At 40.0% G+C, this 22,822-nt stretch overlaps 2 protein-coding genes across 8 annotated transcripts; one reads left to right on the forward strand and one right to left on the reverse strand.

Annotated features, from left to right (window-relative positions):
- Window positions 1-692: 692 nt before the first annotated feature.
- LOC131463652 (nuclear GTPase SLIP-GC-like) lies at window positions 693-14,143 on the reverse strand. Of its 6 annotated transcripts, XM_058635494.1 has the most exons (29): window positions 13,926-14,143; window positions 12,285-12,334; window positions 11,931-12,115; window positions 11,724-11,783; window positions 11,553-11,634; window positions 11,152-11,264; window positions 10,880-10,945; window positions 10,435-10,479; window positions 10,248-10,292; window positions 10,065-10,118; window positions 9,882-9,926; window positions 9,705-9,752; window positions 9,284-9,314; window positions 9,051-9,125; window positions 8,697-8,790; window positions 6,767-6,983; window positions 6,478-6,672; window positions 5,980-6,186; window positions 5,722-5,897; window positions 5,170-5,263; window positions 5,001-5,088; window positions 4,773-4,894; window positions 4,209-4,382; window positions 3,956-4,113; window positions 3,760-3,877; window positions 3,039-3,147; window positions 2,788-2,921; window positions 2,427-2,508; window positions 693-1,989 (listed from the first exon to the last, which is right to left on the reverse strand). In XM_058635494.1, exons 5-29 carry the CDS (start codon window positions 11,617-11,619, stop codon window positions 1,904-1,906), a joined length of 2,643 nt encoding a protein of 880 aa, XP_058491477.1. In that variant the 5' UTR covers window positions 11,620-11,634; window positions 11,724-11,783; window positions 11,931-12,115; window positions 12,285-12,334; window positions 13,926-14,143; the 3' UTR covers window positions 693-1,903. The 6 variants fall into 6 exon arrangements, with proteins under 6 accessions (XP_058491477.1, XP_058491476.1, XP_058491478.1 ...); XM_058635493.1 differs by lacking the exon at window positions 12,285-12,334; XM_058635495.1 differs by lacking the exons at window positions 10,435-10,479; window positions 12,285-12,334 and having other exon boundaries at window positions 13,926-14,142.
- An 80-nt stretch (window positions 14,144-14,223) lies between these two features.
- Window positions 14,224-21,877, forward strand: ptar1 (protein prenyltransferase alpha subunit repeat containing 1). Of its 2 annotated transcripts, XR_009241081.1 has the most exons (8): window positions 14,224-14,366; window positions 15,367-15,536; window positions 15,735-15,801; window positions 18,008-18,112; window positions 18,295-18,556; window positions 18,766-19,133; window positions 19,635-21,475; window positions 21,697-21,877. XR_009241081.1 is itself a non-coding variant. In XM_058635499.1 (7 exons), exons 1-7 carry the CDS (start codon window positions 14,281-14,283, stop codon window positions 20,014-20,016), a joined length of 1,440 nt encoding a protein of 479 aa, XP_058491482.1. In that variant the 5' UTR covers window positions 14,224-14,280; the 3' UTR covers window positions 20,017-21,877. The 2 variants fall into 2 exon arrangements, 1 of the variants encoding a protein (XP_058491482.1); XM_058635499.1 differs by having other exon boundaries at window positions 19,635-21,877.
- Window positions 21,878-22,822: the final 945 nt, after the last annotated feature.

The following is a 22,822-nucleotide window of genomic DNA, read 5'->3' on the forward strand; positions in this document are numbered from 1 at the left end:
CTAATTTACTCTGAACAATGGACCTTGCTAAACCTTTACGCCCCTAATTATGATGACACTTTCTTTATTCAAGACATTTTTCTTAAAGTATCAGGGGGTCGTGAACATATTCTTATGGGAGGAGATTTTAATTTCTGTTTAGACCCGATTTTGGATAAATCAGCAACCTCCACTGCAAAGTCTAAGTCAGCCTCAACTACTCTATCATTTATGAAAGATTTAAATCTAACAGATGTTTGGAGGCAAATACATCCCCAAACCATAGACTATTCTTTTTATTCAAACCGTCATAATTCACATACTAGAATTGATCTTTTCTTACTGTCAACACATGTGGCTTACAGAGCATTAGAGTCTGATTATCTGCCAAGGATACTTTCTGATCATTCTCCACTCACTCTATCTATAGTAATGCCTGAGAAAATGGCCAGCATGTACAGGTGGCGTTTGAATCCGACCCTCCTTAAAAAAAGTGACTTCTGTAAATTTGTCAGGGATCAAATCAAACTATTCTGTGAAACAAACTGTCCTTCTTCCCCTAATAGTTTCATACTATGGGATACATTAAAAGCTTATTTAAGAGGACAAATAATCTCATGTACAAAAGGACTTAAAAAATCATATGTAGCAGAAGTGGAAAAATTAGAAAAGGAAATTCTTGGGCTGGAAAAAGACTTTCAGCAACATAGGGATAAGAAGATATACAGTTTATTGGTTCATGTATATCTTGAAATTGAAAACTGAAAAATAAAATATTCTTAAAAAAAGTAATGCAGGGGCCCCACAGCCCATGGGCCTAGGGTTGCCAACCATTACGTAAAATAAGGCAAGGCAAGATTCTTTGTATAGCGCCATTCTTACACAAGGCAATTCATAGTGTATTACAGAAGCAAGTAAATACATTGGAAACAAAATCAATTAAAAACAATTTAAACATTAAACCCCTCAAGAATCAAGAAGACAAAGAATTTTTTCATCTGTTCTGTGTTTGCCCTCCATGTGAAAATGAAATAAGTCACAGGGCTTACACTCCCACTCCCAAAGTGCTCTTTTACCTGTTCTTCCCATTTCATCTAATCCGTCCCCCTTTAACTCAGAGGTTAACTTAAAACTAATAAAACATTGGAATGTAATTTAAAATCCTTAAACATCATTAAACAAGCAGATGTGAACGTTAAAGTGGTTAAAATTGGCAATATCAGAAAAATATATATATATATATATGTATAAAAAAAATAAGGATTTGTTCCATATTTAAAAGACAAACAACATTTGGATTGAACAGAATGTTATTTTTGACAAGTCAGCCCAAAACCATGACAGAAAAAAATCCAGGTTAGTCCACTAATGAAGTTTGCACAATTGATAAGACGGAAAATAAAACCCTCCTCCTGCTGTCAGGCCCTCTCAGTCTGTCATTCATTACTATCCAGCAGAAAATGGACACTTTTAACTGATTGTCCTATTCGCTGTGAGTCCTGTGTATCGTAGCAACGGAGAAGCAACAAGATGTAAAAGTAAAAATGATTACAATCATTCCTTATTTTATCATGAAGAAGTTGGTGAGCCTACATGGGCCCCTGGGGCTGGGTCCATCCTCGTCCAATAACACAAAGCACAGAAAAAGCAGGTAAAAAGCAAACACGCTCACTTATCTCATAGTAATTATCATTTTTAAATTGTACATTAATAAAATGAAGCTGTGATTTATTTATCACACAATTATCTCATGGAAAGGGCTAATTTACCTACAATATAAGGTGATACAGAAACGGCATTAAAAATGGTCAGAAATGTTACAAAGTACAACTCTGCTCTTGTCAGGATGGTTTGTCACCTTTAAAAATGAGGTCTCCAAAGAAAAAGCTTGGGAAATATAACCCTCGAAGACACAATCCTGTCATCAGTTGGACGGCCCTGGTCGTTCTTCTGGCCTGCCTTCCAGGTGAGTGTAGTATTTGGTCACATTGTCAAGCTCTCCTGAAACATCTAAAAAAATATGTATGTTTCATTACATTACATTACATGTCATTTAGCAGACGCTTTTATCCAAAGCGACTTACAAGAAGTGCATTTAAACATTTGGGTACAAATAAGAGCTAGAAGTAAGTAAGAGCTTCAAGTAAATCAAACTATGAAGTGCTAGTCATAAGTGCGATAAATAGTTTTTTTTTTTTTGTTGTTGTCGTCGTCGTTATCGTCTTAGTCGAGGTAGAGTCGGAAGAAATGTGTTTTTAGTCGGCGGCGGAAGATGTGGAGGCTTTCTGCTGTCCGGATGTCGATGGGGAGCTCGTTCCACCATTTGGGAGCGAGGACAGTGAACAGTCTCAGGTTTCAGGTTGATTTATTAATTTCAGGCAGTAATAAATGTATTGAATTCTCAGTGATCCATGTATAAGAATTGATTGATTTATGCTGTTTTCTACCTGGGAATGAGTCGCTGTCTGTCTTGAGTGCCAGTTCAATAGATTCCATCAGGGTTTCCTCGAGTTTCTTCAGTATTTCCTCCTAATTCACCGTCATAATTAGCCATCATTACTTCATTATCACATACACAGCAACATAATGTGAATGATATGCATCAACTGTTGAGTGTTTTCAGATTGGTCAGAAGAATCAAAGACTACATTAACATGTGCAATGATAATATCACATTTATGACAGTGATGGAGAGTTTTCAGAGCAAGAGGAGCTTTAGCATATTCTACTTGATTAAAGTAAAAACATTTATGTAAATGATTACCTCAAATCATTGATAACAATACATATTACACAAAATGTACAAACCTTCAAAGCATCCAGTTGTGTCAACATGTTCATTTTAGCCATCTCAAACATTGTGTTCCTTGTAGCACGTACATGAGTCCGAATAATCTCCCTCATTTTTAACAGTGAGTCCTTTCCACGAATCTCTTTTGCTTCTGTAATTAAAAAAGTTTCCTCTTTTGTTGTTTGTCAAACTTGTTTCTGTACAATCATGATTAATATAAAGGTGTTTTACTGTCGTCGCAGGTTTTACATGAAATTATCTTGATTACCGTCATAGCATGTTTTCATGTTTGCCTCAATTGTGTCTGTCAGGCTGCTGTAGATCTTCTTCTTACGATCCCGGACGATTTTGTGGAGCTGTAGTTTGAGTTTGTCCTCCTGGAGAGAGAGAGAGAGAGAGAGAGAGAGAGAGAGAGAGAGACAAAGAGAAAGAGAGAGAGAGAGAGAGAGAGAGAACATGAAGTACATGTACATTCACACATGTTTTTGGATTGTGGGAGGAAAGTGGAGAACCCAATGTATGCTCTTCTTTCTGTTCTTCTCTACTTCATTTCCTCATCTTAAAAGACTATTAAAGAAAGTGACAGCATCCAGGGACGGCGTATTTCCAGGACAAAGACATTTTAGCTAAGTAAACTACTGATGACGTGTGTGGTTACTAATACTCCACTGGAGAAACCGTTTTCAGGCTTTACTCCGTAATATTTTACTTATCATTCTTTGCCACTATTTTCTGAAATATACAAAATGTGAAGAGGAGAAATTGTGCTTTTGCTTTACTTTAAGCAGATGCAAATTGTATTTGGCAATGCTCAGTTTCCCTTGTGTCCCCTCTGGCAGCCATGTTTTCAGTGAGCACATGTTCATCACTTCAAAAACCCAAACTATCTCTTTAACAATTGGGTTCATCATGCAGTACAGCCGTGAGGTCACTGTGCACTGAAGTCAATGTTTTATCACCAACCTACACACACATTCACAATAGTTTACCTCTGTCTTGAGAAAAGTGAGTTGCAGTTTGACGTCATCGTGCTTTTGAATCAGCGTCTCTGTGTTCAGTGAAAACTCTTTGATGACATTCTTGAAAGGTCCAGAGTTGCTTTCATTTCTGAAAAATATCAAATGCTTTTGGTATGAACGTACATAACCGTGGACTTTCTTACGTCCTCATTAAGTAACAACTCACGGGAAGGTCTTCTTGAATTCTGCATCAATGCTGTCAGTCAGATGTGAACTTAACTTCTCATTCAAGTTTTTAGGTTTCCCTTTCTTTGATTTGTAGGCACCATTGTTCTGAACTACATACTTCAGTATCTTGTGAAAGCTGCTACCCGATGTCCTTGCCTGGGACAAAACAAACAGAGTGCAATTAAAATCAATCAAGTGCAAAAAAAAAGATTATATTAGTGAAAATATATAATTGGGACACCGGTACATACAGGCTCTAAAATGGACTTCATTGTTTTGTCACATAAACGTAGTGATTCTTCAACGCCCTCTGCAAGGTGTGATTCAAAAGCTGAATGAGCCTCTTCCACGGACTTTTTGACTTTGTCAAGTTCATCTCTCATCTTCTCTTCAAGCTCCTTACACACTTCTGCTTTTTTACCAGCCTGAAAGTGGAAAAAAATCTAAAAAGTTCAGACCTTGAACCTTGACTCAGCGTAGGGCAAAAATTGGAAAGGGAAAAAGATTGTGAAAAACTGAGGGAGGGAAGCACAATTTATAAAAAAAATACTACTGCTATTCTAGCAATACAAAGCCACATGCAAATCAGTAAAGTATTCCTTTATTATGCTCATCATATGTCAACAATATTTCAACAAATAAGATCAAAAGTGTCTTTGAAACAAATTACAAACGATAGGTTTACTTCAGTTATGCAGCCTGTAACAATTTACCACACTTTAACTGCTATGCAGCAAGGTCCACAGACATGATTAAGATGTGTTTTTTATATTAATGGCATATAAAATGATCAATGACATAATGATTACTCTTACCACTTCCATGCATCTGGTTCCTTGAATCAGAGACAAAATCCCACGAGCTCCAGACACATAGTTTAATGTCTCTGAGTGAGAGTCGTTCAGGTCTTTCAAAATATTCTGCAATCGCGGAATTTCTGTCAAAGAAATATGCTATCATTTGAAATACTTATACATAATATGTAATGTATACCACACTCAACATTTCACACAAACATCTGTTATGGAGAAATCTCTACTTACCGGTTTCATCTCGCTCAAGATATTTAGTCTTCAGAAACTCTTTGGAGCTCACTGTGAACACTTTGAAACAGTCATCACTGAAGTGTTTCTGGGGGAAAGGCCTGTGATTTTAGCAGGTTTCTAGTTGTAGTCTTTGTTTCAGATTTTCTCTGTTTTTAATGTAACGCACCTTAATTTCGTTTTCCTTGCTGAATTGTTTCATCACTCCACGTTTGGCTTTTTCGTTTCGTTCAAGCACACGATTACGAACTTCATCTCGTGACCTGCAAGAGATTTCAACCTGCAACTCAGTCTTCCTGGAACACTGAAACATCTGAAGTTTGGAGAAGAGTCTAGACATACAATCCTACTTAACAGAAAAAAACATGTCTTTGTTTCTTTAAATAATCTCACATCCCACAGTTCATGATTGTAGGTAAGCGTTGGAACGTAGGTGGACCGGTAAATCACTACAACAGACCAGTACAGTGTCTACATCACTGCAGGTGTTGTCTCAATGTAAGGGAACATCTCAGTGAAGCTTTGTGACCATCTGTTGTACACACTAGGTTCTATCTGCAAAGTAGTTTCAGAACCACGATATTATTGCTGTAACACTGACTTTCATTCATCATCACCGATCCCCAACATCTCTTAGTCTGATCAACATCAGCCCAGGATCAACAGAATGAAATGTTTTAGACAGATCATGGATTCATAAATCAAATCTTTCAGTACTTACTTAAAATCTGAATCATTAATTTGATCAGACTTGGTGCAAATGAAGTGAATGTGCTGACACTCGCCACCATTTCCCATAAGGCTGCTGGCATTTTCCAGGATCTCCCAAGATTCTTTCTCTGCTGTTGCTCGAGTAGTTTCAGTCACAATCCACACAGTGGAACAGTTTCCAACAATCTGCAGATGCATTACAGTCAATAAAAATACTGTTTCTAAACGAGATATATATAATAAACAGAACTGAAAGTAAACAGCGTACCTCTTTCCACATTTTATCTCTGCTTTTGTTACGATCCCCAGTTCCCGGAAGGTCCACAATTGTGACATGCTGAAGGAGGTCATTTCCAGGAACCCTGAGAGTCACACACTTCACTAACGGCCAATACTGTCTCTTTACTTCTTTACACTTTTCCACGTTGGAGTAATTTCTTGTGTATTTGACACATTTTTCTGCAAGTTCTTTAGCCTGTGATCAAAAATAAAATAAGGTTAAATTACACGATCTGTTCATACATGTATTCAAAGAGTTTTACTAACTGCAGAAAATAAGTACAAGTCTCAACTGAACTTAGTAAAAGTAACAGAGTAAATGAAAAGAAGTGATTTTGAGTAATAACAAACAATTGTGAAGTATAGATTTCACAGTTGACCACCATTATATATTATTATATGATGTATATTATATATATTATATTAATCTTTAGTGGATTCACATGGGTATCATCACAAATGTTAGTGTTAAAGAGGTTTTACTAACCGAGTCACATTTGATAATCTTCTTCCTTGACTGGAGAAATTCTGGAATTTCTTTGAAATATTTGTTGTCCATGCCGTTAGAGATTTCTTTCCAATCTTGTTCATACAGTGCTGAAATCTTTTCCTCAGTGGCACTATAATCATCATCATGCTCATCAAGAACATTTTCCATAGACCACAGTTCATCTTTCCACTCCTAAAATAAATGAAATTATTTGGAACAAATTAGTTGTGAAATGACATGTGATATCTGATGGTGAAAATGAAAAAGAGAAGAAGAACATACTCACCTCTGGCGTAATGAACTCAATGTGTGCCTCATATCTTTGTGTGTCCATGTTAGCCTCCAGTTTTATCATGACTGAGGTACATGCATCGACATCCCCAGACGGCAGAAGTTCCTTCTCCTCAATGACGGCATTTATCAAAGAGCTCTTTCCAGCTCCCGTTTTCCCAAAGACACCAACTAGTTCCCTTTTTTCTGTCATCAAATCTTTGATTTTATCTCTGTTGTACAAAATGTAAATATAGGTTAGGCTGACCATGGATTTAAAGAGTGGGATTTAGTCAGAACAGCAGAAAACAATTCATACAATCAGGTGATTGTACACTTAAAACTAAGTATACAGTAATTACTCTGCTTCAAGTTCGACGGAGCCCCTAGAGCAGGGGTCTCAAACTCAAATGACCTGTGGGCCACTGACGGTCTCGTCTGGTCAGTCGGGGACCAGTCAAGTAAAAAAAAAAAAGCCCAACTTTTTTGGGAAAAGCAACAGTTGTGGTGGACGTTATGAGCTCATATCAATTTTTTTTTATGTATGCTATTGCCTCGTGTGAGCTTTTCTGTCTTTTATCCATTATTCTGTACTTTGTACACTTTGGTCCACTGTGTTTGTTTTTAAGTGCTTTACATATAAAGTTGGATTGGATCATTTCAAAATATAAGTGGTTGTTTTAATATGCAAGAATAAAAAAAACATATTTATGATGCAAAATTAATCTATTCATTTAAAAATAAAAACATATAGAAATGACTCGTTACAACTTGATATTGTTTGGAGGGCCACATGAAATCGATTGGAGGGCCACATGTGGCCCCCGGGCCGCCACTTTGAGGCCCCTGCTCCAGAGGGACATGGTGATTGTTTTTTTGGGGGGGGGACAAGTTTTTTTATATTCCATTTATATTAGGAAATATAAAAAAATCTCACGGTGACCTTATCTTTCGGGTCAGTTTGGCTCACAGAACCCAACAACACAACAATGGAGAACACACACCGGTGGGTTCTCCATTGGGTTGAGTTTGATCTGTGGCATTTCTGCACTGTTTGTGGCTGCTGCTGCAAAAACGGTTGTCATTCTGAGTGAGTTGCAAACCGCTGCTTTGTCACATGGAATGAGAACAGGTTAAATATTATTATCTTCATCACCACCACGGTCACCTCACTGTAGTTAACATAACATACTATGCCACTCTGTACATATTATAGTTAAGATTACATGTACCAATGATGTTTTATGTTTGAATCTTATGTGTCTATCTTATATATAAACTCAGCGGTAGAGCGGGTCTTGTTTCAACTGGAGGTTTGAGGGTTGGATTCCAGGCTCAACTAGTCTACATGCCAATGTGTCCCTGTGAAGACAATGTAACCCCATGTTTTATTTCTATTTCAGTCGTGTCCAAACTTTTTTTAAAAGGGCCAGATTCAATAATGTGAAGATTTCTGGGGGCCAATGGCCTCTCAGACCTTCTTCTAACAGTAAATGTTACAAATGAACTGTTTTATAATAATTTAATTTTCATTGTCACAATTATAATATTTAAATGGCAATGTAAGCAAATCTAAGTGATTTGCTTACAGTGAAAAATCTGCCTTTCGTTCACGTTTAGAGTCAAGTAACGTAATAGACCAGACTGTCACAGGTGGGTATTGAACCTGGGACAGGGTTTTAAAGAACAAGCCCTGACCGGCTGACCTAAAAGGGACTGAAGCTGACTTCCTGTCTAAGTCCCTAATAGGCTATAAATCAAAGACATTTAAAAAACTTATTGCGAGGCATCTCAAAACTGCCCCCCAAAAAACAATCTCACTATGTCCCTTGAGGGGCGTGGTAAAGTTCTACCAAATGGAAATAATTTCCCAAAGTTTTACACACTGGAGCTTAAGTGTATTGTGTTACTCTTACTTTTCTTCATATAGAAAACATAATACTTACTTCAGGAAAGCGTTGAGCCTTGTGTTGTCTTTATTTTGTAGTTTTTCAGTGACAAAATCAATTGTGTGTCTCACACCAGCCCGTATGACGCTTTCTATCAGAGTGAAAATAAAGAGCTGTTAATAATGTGGAATAATGATAAACTCTGAGATTACAGCCACTGAGCTAAAACATCACATGTTATTAATGCTCATATGTAGCTTTGGTACAGGTAGTACATGGTTGACTGCTCTGATTGGACACTGGCCTACTATTAAAAAAGGATTTTCTGTGGCCAATATACAGAAAACAATACTGGACAATGACATTTTGACATTTGTGGGTTGCTATTGTGGAGAGTGGTAGCATGAATACCTGAAAATGAATCTGGTGAAATGACACATTGACGTTTCCTGGGCGTCTCCTCCTTAGGATCCAGCAGTCTCTTCCCTTATTGAAGAGAAAAGTTTGCTGCAGTAGTCTCTCCCAACAATAAATCTTTGACACATTACAGACGTTCACTCAAAGCAAAACTATTACTGCCTTGAATACACAAACTACACCTTCATATGAGGTCATATATCATATAAGATATACAGATATTTCACCTGTGTCATCTCTGTCACTGGTGGATGGAACCTGAGGATGAACATGATGTTACTTGACTGTTAGATCAAAAAACATATCATACACATCATATGTTGTTTAACAGAACAAACTCATGAACACATGAAGTCATGCCATGAATCAGAAAAGACCAACAAGTTATCAGTGTTGATTTGCCTCAGTGAACAACAGTTAAATCATCGTGTGCACAGATTTATGCACCAAAAGCATATGAATGGAGAATTAGGGAACATTTGCTAATTTCAAGCCTCTGCGATTCAGTGATATCTTTATATGAGAAGAATCAGGTGTTTAGACTGTAGATGGAGCATACAGCCATGTCAAAACCTGAGCAGGCATTAAATAGAATCTCTCTCTCCACAATTAATGGCTCAGATGACTATTTAACAGTCTGCAACTTACTGGAGGAGGAGAATAAAGCATTTCCTGAGTTGTTGGAGTCTGTGTTGCCTGGAGACAACAGAAGACACTTATCAATAACAGTAAAGACGTTCTTACAAAAAAATATCTATGAGTGTATTCACATTAATATTAGCAACCATGTGGCGAGATGACTGTATTCATTTGTCTACAACTTACTGGAGGAGGAGAATCAACCATTTCCAGAAATGATGGTAGAGGAGTCTGTGTTGCATGGAGACAACAGAAGACACTTATCAATAACAGTAAAAACGTTCTTATAAAACAATATCTATGAGTGTATTCACATTAATATTAGCAACCATGTGGCGAGATGACTGTATTCATTTGTCTACAACTTACTAGAGGAGGAAAATTAACCCTTTCATAAAATGATGGTGGAGGACTCTGTGTTGCCTGGAGACAACAGAAGACACTTATCAATAACAGTAAAAACGTTCTTATAAAACAATATCTATGAGTGTATTCACATTAATATTAGCAACCATGTGGCGAGATGACTGTATTCATTTGTCTACAACTTACTGGAGGAGGAGAATCAACCATTTCCTGAAATGATGGTAGAGGAGTCTGTGTTGCATGGAGACAACAGAAGACACTTATCCATAACAGTAAAGACATTCTTATAAAATAAATTAAATATCCGAGTGTATTCACGTTAATATTAGCAACCATGTGGCCAAATGACTGTATTCATTTGTCTACAACTTACTGGAGGAGGAAAATTAACCCTTTCATGAAATGATGGTGGAGGAGTCTGTGTTGCATGGAGACAACAGAAGACACTTATCCATAACAGTAAAGACGTTCTTATAAAACAATATCTATGAGTGTATTCACATTAATATTGTCAACCAGAAAACACTTAATAATTCACAGTAAAGACATTTTGATCAAAAAAATAACTGACATTGTCAACCAGGCCAGCACAGTATCCCCATGGTGCCAGACTCCAGACCAGCACACCCTAGGGCTCCATCAGGGCACAATATAAGGCACCATCCCACCCCGGTGGTACAACCTCCCCCACCCTGGGACACCACATGCCCCCAGCACACAGAAACCCAGTCTCCAACTTCCACTCACATTGTGGAGGTGGGGTGGCCGATGCCAACAGCCAACCACCCGACACTTCCCACAGGCTTTTGGGTATTTACCATGCTCTTATCTTCTGGAGGCGGAGCAGCAACCACTTCCTGATTTGATGGTGGATTTTGTGTTTCCTGTAGACAGCAGAAAACCTTGATGTACTACCGACGTATGTATAAGCATTGATTGTAATTTGATGTTGTTACACCACCATGTCGCCACATTTGCACTAATGTTCTCAGAACTAATCAGAGGTTTATGTTCCTGAGATAGCATGTTACACTGAGTTGTGACTTTAACAATAGTACTAATGACAAACATCATTAAAGTACAGACTTGCCTTCAACAACTTAAGTTTACCCTTGAAGATCATCCTCGGTCCTCCTTTTGGGATCAACTGATGAATTAATCCATCATCAAGAAGGTAAAAACTTTGCTCATTTATCTCTTCATCTGTAATTAAGAAAAACTTAATTCAATCACAGTCATCATAGTCCATGTTTTTTCCAAAACACAAATTAATGGCATTGTCCTTTGAGTTCAAATGTTGCTTCTTATTTTAAGTTATTTTAGACTTAGTGATGCAAACAACACTTGGAAGGATTAGTGAACACTTTTCTCTCAATGTTATGTCTGCGATGCACAGCAGACAAAAGCTGCAGCAGTGTCACTTCTGTATGAGTAGATATTCATCTGTTTATTTTACATTTTATCTGTACCTCACAAAGAAACATACTTTACCTTCAAAATTAGGTATCCACTTGCTGAGTCCCCATTCTTGTAATTTATTTTTAACAAAAGTGTCCATGTCCCACAGCAGAAACTGAATGGTAGATAAATTGGTTTACTTAGTCATGAAGTCATACATGATGGACACTAGTGAAAAATAAAACCATTCAAAGGTATGCTCACCTAAATCCAATCCAACTTTATTTGTAAATTACTTGAATACAACCACAGTGGACCAAAGTGCTGTACGGAATAATAAATAAACGACAGAATAAATAAAAAGACATAAAAGCTTACACGAAACATAAATAAAATAGAAAAGAGCTGATTCTGTGCTTCTCCCTGTTACATTTACTCTTGAATAAAATGTATTCGATTTGCCATACTCACATTCTGTTGCTTCCTCTTTGACGGACAAACAAGACCACAGCCTTTTCCTTTAAGTTTGGCAGTATTTTTTTATAAGAGTTAGATTGTGCAATATTGCACAAGTCCTGAGGCTACACCACCGCACCAGAAAATTCAGAAAAGCAATAACAAGCCGCTCTGGTCCGCACAGCCTCATCAGAGTCACACTGGGGAGAAAGAAGAGAGTGAAGAATGTTTGTTCAGTAAAATATTGTAGTATGAAGATGCTCATCCAGTCATTTTTAATCCTGTCCACCCTGGTCAATCTACAGCTCTGTCTCCTGTCTTTTAGACAGTGACACTGTTTCTAAGTCATATCATAGCAGGTCTCACTACCGTCTTGTAGAGTTTCCCTTCCACTTTTGTGTGTGTCTATGTGTGTGGTTCTGAAACAGAAATAAATACAGAAATCAGAACAGGATATACATTCTCTACATACCAGTAGTAATGAACATGACAAATAAAAACTAAGGATTGATTTTTTCCATAATGTGTAGTTTTCTTTTTTAAGATATATTATAAAACTGGTATCAAAAAAAGTACTGATGAGGAACCGGTATCGGTAACTTAACCATCAGGACCTAACCCAGTCAGTTTTCCAGCCAGAGAATCCTGGAGCTGCACTTGCCATCTTGTTTGGTAATGAATGCATTAATTCAATAAGGCCAAGGGTTTATCCTTTTACCACCTTTACCACAGTATGACTATACACATTCAAGTATGGGATACGACTATGTTCAGACATAAATCCTACACCTAGCCCGATCGTTCATCCAGTGCCTTTTCAGTCCCGTGCGATCTGTACACCTTCTGGGTGTAACTACTTGCAAAGTCATGTAAAGACCCGTCACCCTTGGCACGGTTCTCCTGCACTGGCACACCCTGTCAATTCAGGTGCAGTTATCTAACTACATCTAACTCATATCTAACTACTAGCTAACTAGTTGTGAGGCTTGAATTAGATAGCATTTGGGACACTAAACTACTACTAGTTACAGTAAAGCTTGTTTAGCCGACACTGAAGCCCATGCTGAGTTTCACAGCAGTGTGATGTCACCAGTGTGCCCTGGCTGTGCCTTGACATCCATTATTTTGTGACTCTCTCTCCCCCCTCACTGGGGGTGCATCCAATTCACTTCTCATTCCTGTGATATTTTCCACATCGATCAGCTGTGGGTGCTGTCTTCATGCACAATGTGTTCGAGTCTGAAATGCTCAATCCCACACAGAGACCCCTATCATGCCCCACCATCAGTAGACCTGGCCTTACTTACCACACAGTCACCGCACCACCAGTGCTCATTTTTTTTGCACTTCATCACTGTATCATATCATCATCATCATCATTCACCCTCAGCTCAGATTTAAACCTGCATGTCCTGCTGGCCTAACGCTGCTGTCATCTTCCAAGCATCATAAAATGTGTTATTTATTTTGATTTACTGACCATTTCGGACATGTAGATATTTACGTTCAGATACAGTGTGACAGATATCTATCTATCTATCTATCTATCTATCTATCTATCTATCTATCTATCTATCATTTGTTTCTCTACCATCTTCTTGGCTTTTATTTTGAAGTAGTTGCTTTAACTTTTGGGTCACCTGATTTCCTGTCCTTCACTTCATTCCTCGGATGAAAAAAAGGCAAAATAAATAGTCAAAAAAAAACAAAATCAAAATTTTGACAACAAACGCGAAAAAAGGGCGGTTTTTTCGTTTATGGTTCAAAACGAAAGAATATGGTATTTCCCCCCCCGAAAAAAACGGTCAAAAAGTACACGGACCAAATACACCCCTTAACCAATTAACATCAAATAACTGTAAGAACAAAGGTCAAAAACAGACAGTGGATGTTCAGGACTAAGATTAGCATTAGCGCGATAGCGTTAGCCTGCTAACCGGTTAACCAGACAAACAACATAAACAATAGATATAGAACTATACATGTGAGACACACAAACATCCTACTTACTGCTTTATGAACGCACACGCTCCTGTACACACTCCAAATAGGTACAGCAACTCTTCTAATGCACTTCAATCACTACTCCACACTGTTCCGTGTGCCTCTCAGACGACACTGAAGCCGAGTCACAGCAATGCAACGCCCTCTCCACCCGAGCATGCTCCACCCACCTCAGCGTCACCCAGGTATTTCTATGGCGTTAGCTACCTTAGCTGCTAACTTTGCCGAAGCATGCCACTCCTCCCAAGAATGTTCGCGTGTGTCCCTCTGGGCTTTCCGTACGTACTGTTTTGTTTTTTGTTTTGTTTTTTTTACCCGGAAGAAGAACACGGTCTCCGTGACGTCATTGAAAGCTGTAAAAATGGCGGAGTTGGAGGAGGAGGTGGACGTCCTGGTGCAGAGAGTTGTCAAAGACATTAACAACGCCTTCAAGAGGAACCCTCACATGTGAGTAGTGCTGCTCGTGAAGGCAGCACAGCGAGTGGAGCCCAGGCGGCCACGTCCAGTCACCACCGACACTAACAACCGCTCCATCCCGCTGGTCAACGGTGGGCTCCGACTATCACCTGGAACGAGAGCGCTTCACAGAAAGTTGACAGTTCACTCGGTGGATTTAGCTCGTGCTCCGTTCGCTTAAATAGACAGAAATAGACTTTTCCTTTTTTGTTGAGTCACAACATGTATCGCGTTCTTAGCGTAGTTAGGATGGATGTATTCTGTACGCCTGTCTGGGACGGAGAGATTTAGTAATAGTGTTGTTACTCCGTCTTATTTTAATGCTCAGTTAGCTGCTACGTTTTATTGCATCGCTAGTACAAGTTCACCGACATGGGGCTGTCAGTGTTGTTGGCACATCCTGTACCACCGCTTCCATAAAACGCTTTCATATCTCCTAATAATAGCAACAACAATGATAATAGTAGTTGTCAAACATAAATAAGTTCTGTATGTGTGGTGTTGTGTTGTAGTTCATACTCTGACCTCTCTCCTTCCTGTCATTCCTCTCATTACACGTAGGAAACTCTAGATTTTATTTTTACAATGAGTCTTATAATATAATATAATATAATATCCTATTCTACCGCATTATATCGTATCGTCACCTCCATATTGGGATATGATGTGTATCTTTTTTGCCAAATTCTTATAATAACTAGGATTCCAACGATTACTCCGTTAATTGATTACTAAACATTACGTTTTTTTCAGCTTCTTAAAGGTTAATATATTCTGTTGTTTTTTTTGATTCTTTAAAACCAGGATACTGATTACAGATATATGACGATATGTCAATATTTAAAATTGACGGTTTCTTGTCTCATGTCATAATGTCACGACATGGATATGATATGGATATACTGCCCAGCCCTACATCTATACTTTACAAACAAAAGGACTGTGACTGCTGTCAATGCTCATTCTCTCTGTCTTGTGTCTTTTCTCTCAGTGATGAAATCGGTGTGATCCCATGTCCAGAGGCGCGCTACAATCGCAGTCCCATCGTGCTGGTGGAGAACAAGCTTGGTGTTGAGAGCTGGTGTGTTAAGTTCCTGCTGCCGTATGTTCACAATAAGTTGCTGCTCTACCGCCAGCGCAAACACTGGTTAGACAGGGAGGGTAAGTGCTCTTGTTCGACTTCTTCTTGGTCCATCTTTATGTCTGTTTCTCATACAACTACACTTTCAGTATTTTAATCTGAGTTAAGTCGATTTGTTATTGAAATTGCCCGAGTACTAAAATTGCTTCTAGATGATCCCTACCTCAATAATTTAAAACGTAATAGAAGCTAATACTGTATCATTGTATGTCTCTCAGCTTTAGTGGATATCACCTGCACTTTGCTGCTGCTTAATCCGGACTTCACCACTGCATGGAATGTCAGGTACGCCACACACTACTACACAAATGCAAGAGATATTTGCTCTTGGTCTTTATTTTTCCCCCTTGAAAGTAGCGCTGGGCGGTATGAACCAAACTTGATATCACTGTATTATATTATGTAGGCGCAGGTGAGTGTGTGTGTGCTCGTATTGAGCGAGTGGTCGAGCAAGAGAGGGAGCAGCGGAGTTTCGGTGCTCTAAGACTCAAGTGCTCATTGCTGCAATCACTACCACAGTTACTGTGTGGTGCCGCTGTGAAAAGGGTCCCCCCTCGAACAGTGTTTGGCTGTGCAACGTTCCATTTAGCGTTTACAGGTCTTGCGGTATATGAAATCATTAGAAGAAATTATTAGCGCGTTTCGGTACAAACCAGTATACCTCCCAGCACTACTCGAAAGTGTACAACATCTTTCCAAAAGATTGTTTGTTGCAAAACCTTACTTTGTACAACTCAAGCTGCGGCCACACCGTACACTAATATTCAATTCAACAGCTTTATTTATCCCCGCAGGGCAATTCCGTTTGCAGCCTCAGTCACATAAACGTACAACAAACTGACAACACATACAGCAACTACTCAGTACCGCAGGTGGGCATGGGCAGTCGAAGCAAGTCAACATTTAAGAAATAGATATTAGAGAATAAACATACACATTAAGACTCAAGTTAAAAATACTTTTAGCTGTCAGCAACATTTAAAAGCCTGATGGCCGAAGGAATGAATGAATGTGCAAATCTGTTTGTCTTCATCAAACAGAATACCTGACTGAGGATGTGGTCAGGATGACTAATGATCTTCCGAGCTTTTTGGATGAACCTTTTTTTACAGATAGAACTTAAGTCCTTTAGCTGGACTCCGATGATCTTGGAACAGACTTTAGAGATGCTGCTGAGACAGTTCTTCACAGATAGACCATAAAACCAACAAATAAAAGAAAACGTCAACAGACTTTCAATAAAGGAATGATAAAAGTTGCATAAAATGCTCTTAGAAACATTAAAAGAATTCAGCTTCCGCAGTAGATGGATACGTTGTTGGCACCGTGTTGCACCATTTTTGTGCTGTTCTTGTGTGAATTTGTGTCTACCAGGTTGACCGACTTCTCTGCCGATTTTACTCCATGGTTTTTCTGTTTTTAAATGGTCTCTGTAGATAAAACGCCTCGTGTCATAGAGCTCCGGGTGTGAACACACGAAGGTGATATGTTTTTCCTCCATTGTGAACCATCTGAGTCTGGCTGGCTGCTGGATTTGGACGTGACATCAGTCAGAGAATTTCAACACTGATGAAAGTAGAAAGTAAAAAAAATTCACACAGAAATTAGGGATGCACCGAAATGAAAATTGTTGGTCGAAATCTGAAAATCAGGAAACACTTGGCTGAAAACCAAAACACAGAAAGAAATTATTATGCCGATTCTGTACCATTGTTTTTTTTATTATTATTTATTTAATTTTGTTGTTATGTCTGTGTGTACTTACCTCACTAAAGTCAAGGCATTGGAACTATATTTTATTATAGAGTATAGATTAATATTCATGCTTTTAAAGAATGAATCAACATATATATATATATATAAAAAATGAAAATAATAAGAAAATATTTAGGAGGATCTCATCAAACATATAAGACAACAAGGGTGCATGCCCTTGTTGTAATCTAGTGTCTACTCACATCTGTGCATTGACTTTGTTTGTATGCAGCATCCGGATAGTGCTCAGTATTTTTTATTTCATCATTCAGATCAGTTGAAAAAGAGACCAGCGTAAAATATTCTTGTGACGTGACAATTCTTGCATGGATGATACAAACACCGACGGGCAGACCAAACCACTGGCAATGGGCTTGTAGTTGATCGCCCGTGTATATAAATTCTCGTTCTAGCCATCAGTTTTAGTGTGAAAGAACATTTGATGAAATGCAGTGTGTGTCATCTAACAAGGTGCTCCGTGGTGCAAACTCTACTGTTTACCCTGAGATCATTGCAACAAAGTGATGAAACAGTTCCTTGCCGCTGCAATAATGGTCCAGAGTTGTGTTCTATTGTGCAATTTAAGTTAGTTTTAACACACAGGTTCACACTTCAACAGATGTTGTATATGGATCATGTATGGAAATGGCTTTTGCACCCACGAACACCCCCGCCTGTACTGTTGAAGTTCAGAGTTAATGAAAGTAGTCTAATTCATCGCTGATTGTTGTTGAAGGAAGGAACTTGTGCAGTGTGGAGTTCTTCACCCTGAAAAAGACCTCTATCTGGGTATGCTGGCCCTCACCAAGTTCCCCAAGAGCCCAGAGACATGGATACACCGGTAAGACATACAGCAGTGCCCACTGGGTAGGACTGCAGCGATAGAGAATGAATGAAAATATTAAGATAAATGAATTGAATTGTCTATTTGAAGTTCACTTATAAATATAAATGAATAGCCTGCATTTTGCTCCATCATTTGGCTGCACATCAGGTGACTCAGCAGTTGATGTCTTCCCACAGTCGCTGGGTGTTGCAGCAGATGCTGCATCAGTTCTTTGCTGTGGGCGAGAGCAGGAAGCAGCAGCAGCAGCAGCAGCAGCAGAACGGTGAAGCAGCACAGGCTGATGGAGAGAGGAGCCACCAGCTCAGTGACCATCTGGCCAGGACACTCCACCAAGAGATGAAGGTGTGCTCTGACGCTGCCTGCCGCTATCCCAGCAACTACAACGCCTGGTCCCATCGCATCTGGGTGCTACAGCACATGGCAAAGGGCAATGTCAAGGTAGGACGGGGAGAAGGTGAGCAGGGAGCCAAAAGCAAAAAGACAGACACCCTGCAAATATTTGCATTAGTACCCAGGATGAAGACTGTATACACTGCAATCTATACTTTTGTAGTAGATGCCCAGTACACACTGGATGTTTCACAAAACTCCTAAATTCCTCTTTCATTTCTTGTCTCACTTGTGCTCACGGCCATGTTTCTCAACAGGTTTTCCACGACGAGCTGTCGTCGATGCGTCTGTGGGTGTCCATGCATGTGTCTGACCACAGTGGCTTCCACTACCGCCAGTTCCTGCTCAATGAGCTGATCACTGCGCTCTCGCACGCGGCAGCTCCCGCCATCACCGCCGTTACATGTCCTTCCCAGTTCTGCTCCGGTCCAGTCCCCGGCACCGCCGGTCCCCACAGTCTCAGCCACGCCCACGCTAACGGCGAGCTGTCGGGAGCAGACGCAGCAGCAGAGGATGAGAGGCAACACAGCTGTACCACAGTCCTGCAGCTCTTCCACCAGGAGATGGAGCTGTGCTCAGACCTGATCCAGTCCTTCCCGGGACACGAGACACTCTGGAGTCACAGGTAAGACGACGTGGGTGAACCCAACGTGGCCATTTTGTCATGATTACCAGGTAATCACAGCACTGCAGTGAAAGTAGATACTTGTTTATTGTGCTGTTGAAGGGATAATCCAGGATTATTCATTTAAATCTAAGTCAGTCTCTTCTTATACTGCCGCTCACTTATGCTCACCATTATTACAAACTGATCTTTTATCATCTTTTCATGTCAAACCTAAATGTTTGAAGTAAACAGCAAAAATAAAGCAATTGACCTCATTCTTCCAACACTACATTTTTAAACAGCAGCAAGCTTTTGCTGTACTGGTATTATTAAGTACTCTGTATTATATATGAAATATAAGTACTCATAGTTGTACACAGTCAGAAATGGTATCAGTACATGCCTAAAACACCAAATTAGAGGCAAGTGCTTTCAAACAGCTGAAGCCTGTTTACCTTCTGCAGTTGCATTTTGAGAACATGACTCTGAATATGTCTCCACCTCCTCATCATCATGCAGGCGGCATGTCTTTTACTTGTGGCATCAGTGGAGGAGAGAGCAGCAGCCACACGGCAGCAGTAACGGAGGTAGCCGGCCCATCCACCATAACGACAGTGACCCGGGTCGGCCAGAGGTCGGCGATGGAAGCCGCGCAGGCCGGACAGAGAGTGTGAACGGACAGAACCACACCGGTGAGCCCATGGACGTAGACGGGGCGTCCTCGTCTGACCCACACGACAGCAAGCGGCTGAAGAGAGGGGCCCCGCTGCCGAGCGCCACCCTGCCCTCCGAGCACGGCTTTGTGGGCGGAGTCCTGCGCGGTTGCTGTGACCCAGAGCAGAGACGTTTTGCCCTGGCGTACAAGAAGTGGTTAGACACCGTCATCGCTCAGCAGCCGTGAGAGAGAAGAGTTAGCCGCGTCCTTCCTTAACAGACCAAGAGTTCTGATCAGCCACTCACCTGTTGTAGTGCTGAGAGTAACTTATAGTTTTTTCAAATGCAGTAAAGACTGGGGAGCCTAGATCCTGACGTACCCTTCTGATGGTGAGTAAAGAGGAAGGTGACGGGATGTTCTTCCTCAGAAACACGTGGATTCTCTTGAGCTTCATCTGAGCCAGTACTTCTTCAGAATGGAAATCGGTACAGAGTAAGCCTGTTGGTTCCGTTGATAGATTCTGCTCTTGTTTCAGGTTCCGTAGTACCTCAGGACAAATTTCCACCATTTTTCTTTTGTTGTTGTTTTGTCGCCATCTCGGCGTCCGGCTGCGTCGCTCCATGTTTGTTCAGATATTCCAACAAACTGCTGCCGCAACAGGTGAGAGCTCAGCAGGATTTACACTCGGCGTGACTCGCTGCTAACCACGCATGAACAGATTATATATTTATTCCTGAAGCTGAAAGCTTAGGAGAACGGGGATAGTGACTGACGTCAGTTCTGTTATATCTTCTGAAAAACTCTTTTACATGCTGGGGAAACAAATCCAGAGTTACTGCAGTTTAATCAATCATGTAATCATTTATAGAGCTCCGGGCGCTGACGGCACACAACCGAGGGAACGCCCTCAGGCTTCTACTGACAGACGTGCACACGCGACACCATGATTCTCAAACACACCAGAGTGTGTGTGATGGCAGTGATGTGTGTAGAAATGACAATAAGTTCAATCATAGTTACAGTCACCTTATCTCTTACTCCATCTTAATCTAATTTCACTACACCAGTGTGTGTGTGTGTGAAGTATATGTGAGGAAGAGGAGGAGGAGGAGGATGAGAGAGCAAAGGGGAATAAATGTGCTCGACCTGTTTACACCTCTGTGTTTTAACGTTGGTGTTTGGTTTAAAGCGTTTGAGAACCGCTGGTCAGTCTCATGTCATCATACCAGTGAAGGTGGTGCATGGATGTCAGAGACACTTTACTGGATCCGTCATGAACCGCGTTTTACAGTGAGCCCAAGAAGACGGAGCCAAGGGAACAAACACAAGCAACACATTTCGTATCTGTCTCTCGGTAAATCGTGGACATACTAGGTTTGTCATGTGACGTCCAGAGCTCTATGTCACTGTGTGCGTCTTCATGTCCGCTGTGTTGAAATTCAGTGGCCTCACTTGTTGCAACGGCAGCTTGAAAGCACAGAGCCCTGATCCTCAGATTTCCATTCTGAAGGCAGTTACTTTATTAACCATGTATACTTTCTTCACTCTGCGTCTTCTCATCTTGATCCTCGGCTGCGGGTGTTGCTTTATTTCTGTCCACTAAATTTACTGATTAACAGAGTTGCTAAGTCCTAAATATGGAGCTACATGCTAAGTTATAGTTGCGTTCAACAGGAAGCCCTGAAAACTGATCTTTAGCAGACCTGTTGTTGTTGTTGTTGTTGTTGTTGTTGGGGGAAGAAACGTTGGCACTGATCTGAAGGAGCTCAAAGTGAGCGGTGCTGCGTGTTGCTGCTACCACACCAAACTGTTAGTTCTGTATCGTTGCTTTTTAAAGGTCCAGTGAAGAAAAAGTGACTGATTATGACAAATTAAGACTCCTCTGCTCACCCTTCCCTTTACTGAAGGTGTCGGGTAACTGCGGAGGTTCTTCACGTCATCATGTCCAGCTGTAGTATTATTTATTTTGTTTATAAACCACGTGAGGCTGCAACGAAGATTATTTTCATATCTGTCAATTAGTTCCTCAACTCATTGTGTGGTCCATAAAATATCAGAAAATCAATGTTGATGCAACAGTTTTAATATTTTTTTTTTTATATATATATATATATATATATATGTGTGTGTATATATATATAGAGAGAGAGAGAGAGAGAGAGGAAAACATTCACCTTTTAAGAGCAGAAAAACCTAGGAACTTGTTTTAATTATTAAAACAAAACACAACCGATCATTTATCAAAATAGGTGATGATTGATTAAGTAATTGGTTAATAATCGATGAATCGTTGCAGCCCTTTATTAAGATGATTAAGAAGATGTAAGATGGAGAGTATTAGTAAAGCGTTGTAAGAAAACACAGAACACACACTTGCTCTGTCTCAGCTCCTGTACAACAACAGACTCTGTTAAAGCACAACTCTTAAAGTACATATTTTATTCTAAAGGCATTTTCATATTAACGGCGACATAAATACACAGACGAGTGCAAATAATACCAATTAAGTCCAGGATCAGACCCCAGCCAATCATTGTTCATCAGGGAGGTGGAGCAACGAGTTGTCAATCATTACTCACCGGGGTTCTGAAGTGTCTCCACTGTTTCTCCCCAACAAGTTGGTTTTTTAACTTTGTCGCGGTCGAGGCAGAGCTGCTGTTACCAGAGCTCAACACAGCGTTCTTCAGTGTCACTTTTACACCTAGCAGCAGCAGCAGCAGCAGCAGCAGCAACAGCATCAGCAGCAGCATCGTCCCGGGGTGTCTTAGTTGCATTATCACTAAACAAAGTCTTTATAAAAGTGTAAATAACTGACACAGAAGAAAAAAACCATGTAGCTGATGTTTTAGGGAATGAAATCTGACTTTATCGTAGTATATTCAGTTTTTTGAAACCCTCCCTAAATGTTACACACTGGACCTTTAAAATATGTCTCTTGTTATTTTGCACTTTGTTAGAAACGATTCGGCCGAGCTGCTTTTCACCAAATCGCCGACAACACTGACAAAAGCCAGTGAGAGGATTTCATGCGGCTGATTCCTGGTGTGGCTGA

The sequence above is a fragment of the Solea solea genome, chromosome 8 (assembly GCF_958295425.1).
Source record: "Solea solea chromosome 8, fSolSol10.1, whole genome shotgun sequence".
NCBI lineage: Eukaryota > Metazoa > Chordata > Actinopteri > Pleuronectiformes > Soleidae > Solea > Solea solea.

Excerpts from the sequence above, each read along its gene's own strand:
- ptar1 (XM_058635499.1), top strand. The coding sequence starts at position 14,281 with ATGGCGGAGTTGGAGGAGGAGGTGGACGTCCTGGTGCAGAGAGTTGTC. Across the intron at positions 14,367-15,366 it reads TTCAAGAGGAACCCTCACAT|TGATGAAATCGGTGTGATCC; the intron begins GTGAGTAGTGCT and ends CTTTTCTCTCAG. Across the intron at positions 15,802-18,007 it reads ACCACTGCATGGAATGTCAG|GAAGGAACTTGTGCAGTGTG; the intron begins GTACGCCACACA and ends TTGTTGTTGAAG.
- LOC131463652 (XM_058635493.1), bottom strand. The coding sequence starts at position 11,619 with ATGGACACTTTTGTTAAAAATAAATTACAAGAATGGGGACTCAGCAAG. Across the intron at positions 9,315-9,704 it reads TGCTTTATTCTCCTCCTCCA|GTTCCATCCACCAGTGACAG; the intron begins GTAAGTTGCAGA and ends GTTCATCCTCAG. Across the intron at positions 6,673-6,766 it reads TTGAGTTCATTACGCCAGAG|GAGTGGAAAGATGAACTGTG; the intron begins GTGAGTATGTTC and ends CATTTATTTTAG.